The 14,715-nt window shown below is 34.3% G+C and overlaps 1 protein-coding gene across 1 annotated transcript in view; it reads left to right on the forward strand.

The window, feature by feature from the left end:
• Positions 1 to 5,466, forward strand: part of LOC150105877 (uncharacterized) — a 49,525-nt gene extending 44,059 nt beyond the window's left edge. The window contains exons 7-8 of the mRNA XM_090393646.1: positions 3,331 to 3,405; positions 4,822 to 5,466. Of these exons, the coding sequence (XP_090249772.1) occupies positions 3,331 to 3,405; positions 4,822 to 4,983 (237 nt within the window). The 3' untranslated portion in view covers positions 4,984 to 5,466. The remainder of the gene's footprint in view (positions 1 to 3,330; positions 3,406 to 4,821) is intronic.
• Positions 5,467 to 14,715: the final 9,249 nt, after the last annotated feature.

The raw sequence follows: 14,715 nt of genomic DNA on the forward strand, positions 1-14,715 counted from the left end.
TTATGACTAATCTTCTTTGTTATACATAATCTAATTTTTTTTATCTCAACTGTAATAAATTCCCTTTTTTATTATTTAGTTAAACAAACAATTTCAGCTAAAATTTTCACTTGGATGCAAGCATATTTTTCTTTCTTTAAATTTTATGTAGTAGCTACTTATACAGGATTTTTATCTTTTTCTTTCTTCTTGTTACACCATGATAACTGAAATTTTTACATTCTTAAGTTATCAGGGTGTAACAGTACGTTATGGCAACAGAGTTTTGTTAAACATCGTGGAAGATGATCCGTAATCGCCAATGGGACCTGTATTCCAGCTATTAGATGCCAGAATTACGAAACAACTAATTTAAGTTGTTCTTAGAAGAAAGTAGATAACGGATTTTCATGCCGCAAAATTCCTGACGTTCGCTAATAGTAAGAGGAGATCTCACAAATCCCGGAGAAGGTACCTGTGTGAGTTGCTAAGGCTGAAAGATAATAGAAGGAAGTGATTTCAAGAAATCAATCAGAGAAGACCAGACAACTGTATCAAAGTAAGATCTTTCTGTTGTTTTAGCTAGAGACAAAAATTGTGACAGTGATTTGTATTTGTTAAGGTTTTGTATAAGGTTTTGTGTTTTGTTTGTTATGATACTTGGGGCTCACCTATGAATTGTCTTGTTCAGTTATATGTGAGAAAAACCTTAGCACTATTAAATATCATTTAATAGTGCTTAATTGTGTTGCTATCAGCTAAGCCTGCATTTGTTTATGTGAGTTTGCTGTAAGTATGACAAATGTTAACTTAAGAATGTAAAAATTTCAGTTATCATGGTGTAACAAATAATGAATAAACTGTTTTCTTGTTTAAATAATTTGCCTGATTCCTGTTACCAATGCACTGCTCATTAATTTCGAATCTGTGTGTACTTAAATAGCCACGAGTGTAGAAAAGAAGTTTTATATTGCTGGATTTAATTATAAACAAGAGAGTAAGGTTCCGTGATTAACTGAGTGTTTTTACTTTGAAAGGATAATCATCTCCTATCCACAAATTTTGGTAGTGCAGCTAGAAATAAAATAAATTTTCCAAAATTCAATTTAGTAAAGCAACAGTTGTCAGATAAAGAGATCGACTCCAACCTGAGGCATTCCACTTGAGCTGAAAGTTTTGCACATGAGAACAATAATATTTGTGGCCCTGAGACAAGTGAAATAAGTTGAGTGCAAGGATTGTGAGTTAAGGGATTAAATCAAGCAACGGATTGTAAGCTTGAAATTACGACTGTTTAGATTAAAGTAAAGTTAAGAATAAAGCTAAAGAGTTAAAGATAAATTTAATAAGATTAAAGTTAAGAAAGAATAAAATAAAGATAAGTTTTGAAGTAAATAAGATAATAACATAGTAGATTTTACAAAGCCGCAGAAAAGGATTTAATAACATAAAATAATACAAGATTTAATAATAAGATTTAACAGGAATTAATATAAGATAATTAATAAAATTAACATATTTTTTACAATGGCGCAGCCAACAGGATTTAATAAGATTTGAACTGAAATAAAAAAATGACATATTTTAACAAAAGGGAATGAATTAATTCCTTTACAGCGCTGTTTAATTAGACCAGAAGAAAGTAATTCCATTTACAAATCTGACAGTTCTGATAGTTCAGATTAGGTCACTTTTCTCTGCAAGAGAAATTAAGCAAGATGTATCAGGAATGCCCTATGCAAAGTTCGTTTTAACATATTTCAATGATATCAAAACAAAACGGAGTAAAAAAAACATCAAATTTAAATGCCAATTTATATATATATATATATTCTTTTCTTGGCTATTATCAGGAATTTCAGATTCTGGAGATAATCTTTCAGAAAGCTGTTGTTATTCTAAAAGAAATAGTCGAGATTACGATATGATAATCTAAAAAGGAAAACAAATCCAAACTGTACAAAAAATAAATAACAAAATATTAAAATAAATTAATACTTTTACATAGTTCAGGTGCATGATTTCACATGAAGATGAAAAGGACCTAAGCATGAAAACTGTACTAAGGATGAGAGATTTAATAGATTCTCTGCTTAAACACAACCTGGGAAATAAGAGGATTCAACAAAAAGTTTATAAATACACTACCTTGGCCAGGGTAGGGAAGTGAAATTTGGACAATCAAACGAAGATATGCAATAATCTAACGAAACAGCAACATAAAAACGCTAAATCAATATTCAATTGCAAAAATGTTTAAAGAAGTAAACAAGAAACTAATGAGTGAGAAATAAAGAAATATAAATGCAACTGGATGAAGCATGATAAACGAAATTAGACTGAATGTCAATCTATAGAAGCTCTTAATTATAAGTCATCCAGGATAAGAAAAACAACATATCAGGGCACTCATCGAACAGAGTTTCCTCTGATTTGTGATGCTGGAAAACGCCTAAATCCTCATAGGTATCATTATTATTAGTAGCAGCAGTAATGATAGTAGTCATAGAGTATTGGTAGAAATAGCAGTGTTTAGGAAACAAAAATGTGAAATTGAAATATCTGCCTGAAATAGTTTATCAAAAAATAAGAAAGAAAGAAAGAGACATTTCAAATGTTAAATGTGAAATTTTGCTGAACCGAAGAAGCTTAGTAATTTTACATTATTGGATGTATTATTCTTACTATTGTTTCGTATTCCTGAAGGTAATTTATATTTTTATGCTCGAAACAATTAACGTCAATCCAATTGTCGATTCTTCTAATTATAGAATCTTTTCTTTTCTTAGCTTTATTTTTTACATACAAGATTTCTTTATGGAGAATGATGCTCTTTCGGATGAACAAAAAATAGTCAACGGATTTCTGGTAGAAATCTCTTCGATATATGCGGTATTTTCATTTGGTTTACCATTCTTACCACCTTCCATTTGATCCGAAGTTCGCAGGGGGCATTAAGTAATGGCAAAACACCTTTTGATTACGTACGAGTGTTTAGCCAAATCGGTAGATGTATGAGTGGTTCAGAGCCGAAGGGAATACTTAAAAAAGAAACAAAAACAGCTCTTTCTAAACTTTCTTTTGTTTTTTTGTTTTGTTCCTCAGGACATGTCATGTTAAATACTTTAATTTCATAATATACCACATACAATCGTATTTAAGCAGAGCGACTTTCAGTCTTAAAGCATTTTGTAATGGCATTTGGCTTTCTTCATTATTTCACTTCAGAGTGAAGAGGTTGGATCTTCAAATTAGAAGCGCAGTAAACATATTCAATATATTAATTATGTTATTCAATGTTAATTTATTATTTTTCTGCATGGCTAAATGGACATGTTTTTAAAATTTCAGTGTAATGAGTGCGTAAAATTTAGATTTCATATCAACCGAAATGTGATGGAACATTCCTATACTCCAAAATATCAGGTAAGAGTACTTTTAAACATGCATGAAGACTAAAAACGATACAGCATTTAATAGACTAGTTAAAGTTTCTTTGCTATTTTATGTTAATTTTAATTGTCAACACCTGTTGAAATTCACGTAAAATTTTGTTACTGCTTTCACTTTTCTTATATATACTCATCATTAAATTATAAAATTACAAACACTCCCATCCGTTAGAAGGAAATGTGCATGTTTCTTATTCATGCTTGGATTTTCACTGTATAATTTTTGGACATTTGGATTTCATTTCGATAATTGAAAAATATACTTTTTAGTATTTTGGACAGATTTTAAAATTCTCGCAGGAATTTAGAAAAATTACGAATAAAATGAAATACTGAATTCAACTTTACAATATTAAATTGTGTGCTTAATAAGTATTGTTGATTCAATTCACGGCAAGCAAGATAATAATTTGTGCAGTTATGTTCAAGTAATCTTTTTTCCCTTTTTGATATTCATAATTATAATTCGTAGATCTGCAATTATTTCTTGTGTTAAGCGTGAGAAGATAAAATTTGCGTATTATGATTGATAGTCTCACATTCTCTGGTCACGGTTAATTTGATACAAAGGGAACTGACCTCCACCACAAACTGATTTACAATTGCGAATGTAGAATAACGATGATTATAAACTTTTTCAAAACGTGTACAAATGTGACTCGTAAACTAATTATTGATAAAAGGAATACAGAATTTCAAGTAGTTGCACGAAGTAAATGTACGAATGTTGATTCGAACATTTTCTGATGGTTGTATGCCACCATCAGGAAATGCGAAGCGGCTCAGATGAAGCCTTTTTAATATGCATTTTATACTACTTAATAAAGAGAAAACCTAAAAGTTAAAGCTAAATTTCTTAATATTTCTCAAATAATCTATTAAAATTCACCGTATGGCAGTTTATTTGTTTAAATTAATCTTGTTAATTTAATAGCGTCAAAAGATTATGATTCCAGTGATATAGTGCTTAAAAAGTGACAACGATCAAAGAAACGTAAATTTGAATCGTTTCCTCCGTTTCTGTTCTGTTTCAATGAGAAGAATATTTTATAATATTTCTCTTTTACTTCTGTTCAAAAGTTGCTTTAAGAAATTACCTTCGTGGATGGAAATTGTACCATTTAACCATCAATAATGGATTCATGAATTCCGAAGTTATCAGAGGACCAATGTTTTTACCACTTTTGATTTTTAAGAGAATTATTTGTTATTATCAGTTATTTATAATAAATTTATGATGAACGAAGGTATCAAACAAATACTTAAAATTTGTATGGGAGGTGAATGTTTTCCTTATTTCCACATTATGCTTTATTTCTAATGGTGTTTAATATTTAAAGATTCACTGTTGTAATCCATTAATTTAACTTCTGTTTGTTTATCTTTTTAGCCAGTACAGTTGCTGAGTATTATCGGAGGCTACATTGGAATATGGATGGGAGTGTCTTTGGTTGAGATGCTCGACTTCATAGAAACACCGATTTTAATAGCAATTGCTTGGTGTAGACGATTTAGAAGAGGAAACCTCAAATCAGAAGATATTTCGAATTAACTTGTGGGCGTGTCAGCTGATTCTGTGAAATCGATATAATTTCCACATAACCAGAAGAAAGAAAATATCGAAATGGAGTTGTGGAAAGTGTAATCCCATGAAAAAAAAATTGTTCTGATTATGATTGTTCAAGTGTTCAATTTATTTTTTTTACTCTTAAATTTATTCTACATTTTTATACATATCTTTTAACGAACGACTTTTTGTGTATTCATGTTAAACGAAGAAATATCCCAATTACCCCTCTATGTATTCGAGTGACTAATATCTTGTAAAGACCTGTGTTCGAATCCTTAGAAAAGTGCCAGAAAAAGTATTAACCACCCAGTTTCTTTGGAGCTGGTTTCATATGACTACAATGGGGAAAATATCTACGCGTTAGCAGAAAAAGACAAAGAGAACCTTATTCCTATCCAATGCGCATTCAAAGAAGTCATCTCTGGCAAAGAAAGTTCCTTCCAATATTCTGTTCCGTAATCATCACTCCTTTCCGATGTCAGAGTCATTGGGATGTTTAATAAATTTCTTCTTTCGTGTGCAATAATGTCAAGTATCATGTTCTTAGTGATGATATTGAAATATTTTACTTATAAGAAACCTAAGATTTGATGTTTAAATAAAGGATTCTTATCTTAAATTGTTCATGAGAAAAAAGACAACATAAAAGTGACATGGATCATTAAAGTGACATGGATAAAAACACCTCACGAGATCAACGAACACGTCAAAAAAGACAGTAAATCTAAATGTTACCGATGAATAACTGAAACAATGAAAACCTAAATGGACATAGGAGAGCACATGAATAACTTAGATCTTGGTGCAACTGTCAACTGTAAAATTATATAATCTATGCTTTATAAAAACATGTTTTGATGCTACTTCAAATTCACCCAAGAATGTCAACTTATATCATATAAATATTAGGTAGATAAGGTCAAATTTTGAAAATGTAATGTTACTTTTCACTGATAGTTGATATACAATTTCTTTTCAATAACACTTCAAATTTATTTCCTAAAGAAATTTTATTTCTGATGGAATTATTGTAAGATATGCATTGACAAAATCACCTTGTAGTTGGAATGAATTAGCTGAAAGAGTTAAAAAAACAGAATTCTTGGTTAATAAAATATAACCATCAGCTGAAGTGGGAAATTGGTTCACTATCTCTGGACAAACTAAGAAATTGGATAATAGAATCAACATGCAAATATCAAATATTGCTCGCCAAAGGAAGAGAAAAATCAAAAACATTAACAAGGTTAATAGTTGCCCTGTTCTTGATTTAAATGAAATTGTTTGCCCAAAATGTGAAAACGTTACCTGTACGTTTAAATGCTTTTGGAAACATAACGAATGATTCTGTGATTATAATAATGCCCACAAATCTATGTATCGTTTTTAAAAAAATAAAAATGTGACCCATAATTTTACTAAAGTAATAAGTTCCCAAGAATACAAATGAATAAAGTACAAATTAATTAAACAGTGACAATTTTTTGCTATATCTGTAGGTGATACTTACATGCCAGTATATCTGTTCATCACTTTGGAATTAAAGTGCGAATGTTAACATTTGTTGATTTAATATTTCAGCATAAAACATGCATTTGTAACTTAAATGAACAATTGTGTTCATTTAAGTTCATTCAATTGAGTTCATTTTTCCATAGTGAAACTTTACTCAGTTATTCTAATTACAAATTGATATATAAATCCATAACTTTATACTTTAACAATTCTGTTTAATTATTGTAAAATTTTTTTAAAAAAAAAATTGGCGAAAACTGTGATTAATTATTTTAGGAAATTGTCTAATGCTACCTATTGACATTGTTTGAGTTATCTGTAAACATTCTTAATTTCGCACAAGAGTGGGAAATCATATCCAATGACCACTAATGCTACAATAATAGTAAGGAACTAAAATTAAAGCCACTTTTCACTTTATTTAATTTCTGAATGTTATATTCAGAAATTAAATTTTAAAAAAATTAAATTAAATCAATTTAAAAACATACAACATTGTAAATAATATTGGAGTAAAATAAAATGTGTAAACTTAAATGAACAACTGGGTGTGTTATAAATGAACAACTGGGTGTCATTTTGATGTGTTATATATATATATATATATATATATATATATATATATATATATATATATATATATATATATATATATATATATATATATATATAGAAATAGAGAGAGAGAGAGAGAGAGAGAGAGAGAGAGAGAGAGAGAGAGAGCAAACTGAGCAACATTTATTAATTTTGTTCAGGTATTCTGATAGAATATGCAGTTAAATTAAGAAGTAAATTATAGAATAATAACTAATGAATTTGAAAAAAAAATGTATATATATATATATACATATATATATAGAGAGAGAGAGAGAGAGCCATATCAAAAACTCTGCATCAAGACTTGAGTGCGAGTCAAAACTTATTTCACAACTTTACCACTGTTACATTCTAGTGTTGGGAAATTGAAAACAGAGACCATAGCAAATAAGGGAATCGATTAAAGTACAAATGAACTAAAACGTGACAATTTTGTGACTATATCTGTAGATACGTTCACCAGACTAGGGAAAAAAACAGTCCTGGTTAAAGTACAACTGTTAGAATTTCGTTATTTTACACAGATACTGTAGATATTTTAAGCCATCAAATTAACCAACTCTTAAAAAAGGTTGGTGTAGAAAAGAAGGAAAAAACTGGAGAAAGTGATATCCTGTATTTAATTATTTTTAGATAATTGTCTAATGCTACCAATTGACAATATTTGAGTTATCTGTATATATTTCGTTCACATACTTAAACTCCGAACTGATAATACCATGCACAACATCAAAGGGAAGATATGACTCATGAAAAAGGTGAAGTTTGGATTGTTGTGTGGGATGTATTATCAAACCCTCAACTAAGACCAGGAGAATTCCAAGCCCCCCAGTCAGAAAAGTTCATAGGTAGGGACAACAAATTGGTGAACGGAAATGATACAGTGCCACCATGAGTGAAGGAAAGAAACGAAGCGCATACTAACCTATAAGGAAATAGAGTCAACTGCATTTCAGACCTTGTGTTTTTGTGTTTTGTGCTGTGAATATATGTTAAAAATCAAAAATTGGAATAGTCAGAAAACCTTGATAGTTCCAAGATCCTGCATTCTGGAAAGTAAGTTAATCTTTTTTTGTTTAACTTAAACACAGCATGTGATATTTGTAATTTCAATGAGCAGAGATCGTATGTTTTGGTAAGCGCAATTCTATTACTGAATACTTTGTTTTCCATAAGAATAATCATAGGGTACATTAGAGTATCACCATGGATACATTAGCGACTTTTCTTGTCTAAATGTTTGTAGTTGAGGGACACCAGCATATAATTAATTATTCAGAAATGTCTGAAGGTTGCCGCCATCTTGACTCTAACTAAACATTTCCATACTCAGCCATTGACAAGAAAAACGTGTGGGTGAGTATGTGTGTGTGTGTGTGTCACCCTGGGAAATTCCAAGATATCTTATCTCTAAAACATCACCCACAATTCATAGGCAAACCAAAACACCACGTGATGTCACAGAGACATATGTTCTCCAGAAATTTCCAAACACATAACGTCACGACTCTTTATCTCTAAATATATACCCACAATGCATGTGCAAACCAAACACGCCACTCTTTGCGCGAACCAAACACACCACGCGATGCCCCTGACAGATTTGGGTCCCCCTGAGTGAAATTCCAAACTCTATCTTATCACTATCCATCACCCATAATGCCATATGCAAACCATTTACTTATCTACATCTCATAACACACACATCCATGACACTGACATCGCTTACCCCATTCACCCTACCTACTCCTGTTTGGTTTAAAGTGTCCCACCAATCACTGCACGAATCGTTATCCACTAATATATCTTCCTTTTCCATTCAAAACAATAACGTCACTTATTTACAACTAAGAAATGACGTCACTTATCTTCATCTGATAACAACACACATTCAGGACATGGATGTCGCTTACACACTACCATACACCAGAAAACTCTTTGTGAGCTGCTATAAGTAACAGATCTTAGCCTCAGTGGTTTCCTCACACACCAAATCGATCAAAACTCTGCTGAAATGCTTGCTGCCACTTTTGGAGAAATGCTAACAGCTTTTAGTAAATCAAATCCAAACGAGGTTGATACAAACAGATTTCTCAAAAATACCCAAGCCATTTTCTCAATGATTAATGGATAATCCGGCCACCTCAATAACTTCCATACAGTTCTCATTCTGGAATGCAAACAGTATTAATAACAAAATTCTGGAACTACAAGAGTTTGAAGATCACTTCAAAATTGATATTCTCTTGATCAATGAGACGCATCTATGTCCCTGTGATAATCCCAAACTAAGATACTACACACTACTTAGGAATGACAGGGGCTTAACGCTAGAGGGGAGCGCACAGCTATCTTTATCAAAAAAAAAAAAAAAGACATGAGATACAATGAGATCAAGAAAACAATGACTACAAACCTGGAAGAAACTGAAATTGAGATGCACACCATCAATGCAGGTAGACTAAAACTATATTCAGTTACAACCCTCCAGGAAAACCATTCCTAGCCTATCTCTCTCAGCTCCTTGACACAAATGCAGCAACAATAGTGGCGGGAGACCTAAACGCTAAACATTCTACATGGAATAGTAGAAACTCTAACAACAATGGGAGGAGCCTGCACAAGTGTTCGCTATGACAAGAAACATCACCATAGCAGATCCTGCAGAACCAACACACTACGGACCGCTGGGTAAACCTGATGCACTGGATATAGTCATCTTCAAGAACACCTCGCACCAATTCCAGTTACAGGTTGTTAATGTTCTTAGCTCCAACCACAACCGAGTTCTGCTAAGCCTAGGCGGGGAAGCAGAAATCATTCCCAGGCCGTACTGCACAAATTTCAAAAAGCTCAACGCAACTCTCTACAACCTCACAGGCCCTGTCCCAACCATCTCCTCACTCAAAGAAGTAGACACAGCGATCAGCAATCTTGAAAGCACAACCCAAATTGGCCTAGCAACAGCCTTCACCGTTACCACTCCCGCTAAAGCCAACCTGCTTCCAGAAGAGATTCTAAAGCTTATCCACAGCAAAAACAAGATCAGGTGTCATTACCATGCAACACTATCACCCCAGGATAGACAAGAGCTAAACAGGACAACAAGCCTATTCCGATATGCGATCAAAGTCCATAAAAACCAGCTATGTGAGAGGAAACTTAGCTCTTAAACACCGAAGACAACTCGTTATGGAAAATGACTAAAGCTCTTCGCAGCGACCGCCCCAGCATACAGCCAATCCATGGTGAAAAAAAGACATAAGATACAGTCTACCGAGACGATGAAAAAGCAGAAGCCTTTTCAGATGCTCTGGAGCTGCAATTTCGTCCAAACTACACTCATGCGGACTTGCACTTCATTGAAAAAAATCCACGGGCAAGTACGCCGTGCACTTCATCATCCCACCAGTCGAGACAACACAAGCTATACTACGCCAAAAGAAATATACCAAATCATCAAGAACCTCAACAACAGAAAATCCCCAGGTCCTGATCAGATTTCAAACAAAATCATAAAAGCGCTCCCTCACAAAACAGTTATGCATCTAGTGGCTATCATCAACGCAATGCTAAGACTCAACTACTTTCCCACTCGCTGGAAACAGGCAGACATAATCCTCATCCACAAACCAGGGAAAGCACCTCAATTCTCCCAGAATTACAGACCTATCAGCCTCTTCTCAGGTCTGGGAAAAATCCAGAAAAAGTAATACTGAAACGCCTACAAGACGAAATGGACAAATTAGACTTATCCGAAAAGAACAGTTTGCATTTAGAACAGGCCACTGCGCAACTCAACATGTTCACAGACTTATAGAATTCATAACTACCGGATTAAACTGGAAACAACACACAGGTGCAATCTTCCTGGACGTGGCGAAAGCCTTTGATAACGTGTGGCACAAAGGCCTTATCCACAAACTAATAACTGCAAAATACTCACTAAACCTCACCAGAATCATAGAATCTTATCTGAAAGATCGAAAATTTCAAGTTAAGCTGGGTGGCCTCAGATCCTCTGCAAGAAGGATCACAGCAGGTGTCCTGCAAGGCTCCCTTCTATCGCCGCTACTCTTCAACATTTAAGTTTCAGACGTCCCAATCACTCCATCAACCACCATGGCTTTCTACGCAGATGATATGGCGATACTAGCCAGATCACTCAAACCACACCTAGCCCCACAGCGATTAAAAAACTGAGCAAGAAATCTTGAAAAATGGTTTCGAAAATGGAGAATAGACGTCAACTCAGATAAGAGCACGGGCATACTATTTACAAGGAAGAAAGCAACCCATCATGGAGCAGTCACGATATTCAATACTAATATCCCATGCAAAAAGAAGTAAAATACCTAGGAATAAAACTAGATAACCGACTCAGCTTCAACTCCCATACCTCACATGCCTGCAACAAAGTAAACTCAGCAATAGCTCAACTCTACCCTTTAATCAACCGAAGAAGCAAAATCAGAAAACAAACTAAGAATATACAAAAGCAATCATCAGACGCACACTAACGTACGGTTCACCGGCGTGGACCACACTTCCCCCAAGCAACATCAATAGACTACAAGTACTCGAAAATAAATGCCTCCGAATGATCTTCGACGCCCCATGGTTTGTAAGAAATACTCTCTTCCACCAAGACGGAAAGTTGCCAGATATACCTACGTTTCTCATCCAGACAGCTGCCAAATGCTTTGCTCAGGCATCACTCCATCCCAACCAACTCATTTCTCATTTATCGCATTTATCCCTACTATGTTTAACTGGCATATTTTTAAGAGTGAGACCATATTTTTGATTCTCAAATCCTCTGTAGGTTTGTGTCGGTTATCTGATAGCCTGTTTCCGTGAGTCTTGATAGGAAAGTACGGATCCATCTGTCGCTGTAGACTATTTAGCGTTATCCAGGGTGCACCACAAGGAGGCAGTCTGTGCTGACCTTTCTTGGTACAACAAATTACATCTGGTGTGCGACATGCTCTACAGCTGAGTGTAAAGAGTCTGACTGGATGTTCATAACAGCAAGTTTTATATTCTCTTTCAAGACGTGCAAGTTGGGAACGCCACCAACATACATAATGGATTTCAAATACAACCCGGCCAAACATCATATGCTGTGATGTCCGGGGATCGAGGCGGCCATGCGGTCGGAAAGAACTGACTGATAACCTTCTCACTACTGAAATTCTGGCGTAAAAGGCGCTGTACTGAACGTTCAATGTGCGGTCGTGCTCCATCCTGCATAAAAATTATGGTGTCCAAACATTGTCTTTGCTGCAATGCAGGAACTACAAAATTTTCCAGCATTCGTCGATAAATCTATCACAGGACCTGTAGGGATAATACGCTCAAAAATGTGTGGTCCTATTATGAAATCGGCTGTAAAGCCACACACACAAGGTTACTTTTGGAAAATGCAGGGGTACTTGCTGGATCGCTTGGGGATGTCCAGATGCCCAAATTCTGCAGTTGTGAGTGTTGATCGACACATTCAGGTAAAAATGAGCCACATCACCCCACAATATTCTCCAAGGCCAGTCATTGTCGACCATCATTCGGGCAAGAAACGTTAGCGCGAAGAACATGCGCTTATCATAATCTGCGGTAGTTAGTGCTTGCACACAACTGAACTTATACGAACAGAAATGAAGTATTTTCCGTAAGATTTTCCAGACTGTACCATAAGCCATATTAAGTTTGCGAGCTATAGCACGAACGCTTGGACCAGTACTGGTCCCTGTGTCGTCGAACACCGCAGTATCAACGTCTATTACTGTCTCTTCTTGCACTGCTTTCCGTCCTCTGCCAGGTCTAATCCCTTGTGATCCAATTTCCTCAAACTTCTTAATCATAGCTCTCAGTGCTACAGCTGACACAGGACCTGTACGCAGGTTATGAAGCCTGCCTTCTAAATTCCCGATGGGCCGCTACGGCATTGTACTGTTTAAGATAAAACAACAAGTAAAGCAAGATGGAGCAACGTAGGTTGCTTGTTATTTTACTTGTTATTCAAATGACTCAATCAGTCAGTCATTTGAATAACTGCCTGAACGTTCCCAATCCCTTTTTAAGTGGAATTCGTGGCGCTGCTGTCACGTGCGCACAGTAAAATTTGCATATTCCTTTTTACCTGCGTTTACTGCAAATATCTGACTGCTTTCGGCTCAGCCAGCGCCAAAATTACCCCTATCGGCAATTTTGGTACTAAATTTTTTTTTCGCGGAATTCACCTCCCCATGCCTTCGAAAGTCTCAATATAAAATGTTGTCTCATTCTGTATATTAGTTTTAGCTACAAATACCCCCAAAGAGGGAAAGTTAACTTATGGCCACCGTGTACATCATATATAAATGTAATATAACTGTTAAGATATTTCATTAAGAATATTTAAAATTTAATAAAACTTATAATAGTATATAAATGTATTGCTACACTTCTTCAAAAGTACTGAGTTGCAACAAAATGGATTTTAAGTTATTAGATAACTAATTGTGAAGTCTTAGTGTCTATTTAAGAAGGGTTTAAAAAATAAATTTTCAAGTAAACAGAATATTAATCTGATAAATGGAAGATTTATTTTAAGGATAGCTTAATGGCGTTGATATAATATAACTTCCAATTGAAATAGTGTTGGCAGAATATACTTCAGCAGCATTCACTGATTATTTAAAAACTGGTTATTACGACTGTTTCGCAAAATAATCATTCATCAGTTGACTGTTGAAAGTGTATATTGTAACAAAACCGCTCTGGCTGAATATAATTCAATAAAATTAGGTTTTAAAGAAATAAAAGTTGAGCAGCTCTCAGATGTGAACTGTAGAACAAAATACACATACATTATTGAAGAAAAAGTGAAACAGTTTGAGAACAGGAATCAAACCTTGGAGGTTCAGTAGTAAGCCCTGAAGAAAACATTTTGATTGATTCAGGCAGAGAGGCATGTGGTGTGGTTGTCTGCAAGGATAGAAAATTACGAACTCCATGGTAGACCCAGGACGTTAATGAGGCAGTGAAGAAAAAGAAGAAAGCAGATCAAAAGTTCCCGGCAAATAATTCAGCTTGTGCTCTTAGAAAATACAGAGACAAATCTAAGAAAGCTAAACAAACGTCATGGAAAGCCTTTGGAAAGAATATAGAAAATAAATATCAAGAAGGTAGCAAGGTATTCTGGAGGCTGCTGAAAAAGCTCAGAAATGGAGAAAAGAGTGCTATAAAAGGAAATTAAAGATGATAAAAGTGACATGCAAACTCGAGAAAAATAAATCATTGATGTATTGAGTAATTAATTACTTCGAAAAATTGCTAAATGAAACAAACAGTGATCACAACACAATAGTAAAACAACTCAACAGACATGCAACCAAGAATACATATCCATACTTGTAGTAGAAAAACCATCAAAAGCATGAAAAGTGAAAAGGCAACGTGAGTAGATGATATTTGACCAGAAATGCACAGAATAAGCAGAATCGAAATCTTAAAGAGGCTCTGCTCCATTGTTCAGCATGCCTAGACAGAGAAACGAATTCTAGAGATTGGAGTCAAGTCCTCATAGTACCCATATATAAAAATGGAAATAAAACTGCATGT

Source organism: Typopeltis vanoorti, chromosome 6 (assembly GCF_054136105.1).
Source record: "Typopeltis vanoorti isolate ZY-2024b chromosome 6, IOZ_Tvanoo_1.0, whole genome shotgun sequence".
Lineage (NCBI taxonomy): Eukaryota > Metazoa > Arthropoda > Arachnida > Uropygi > Thelyphonidae > Typopeltis > Typopeltis vanoorti.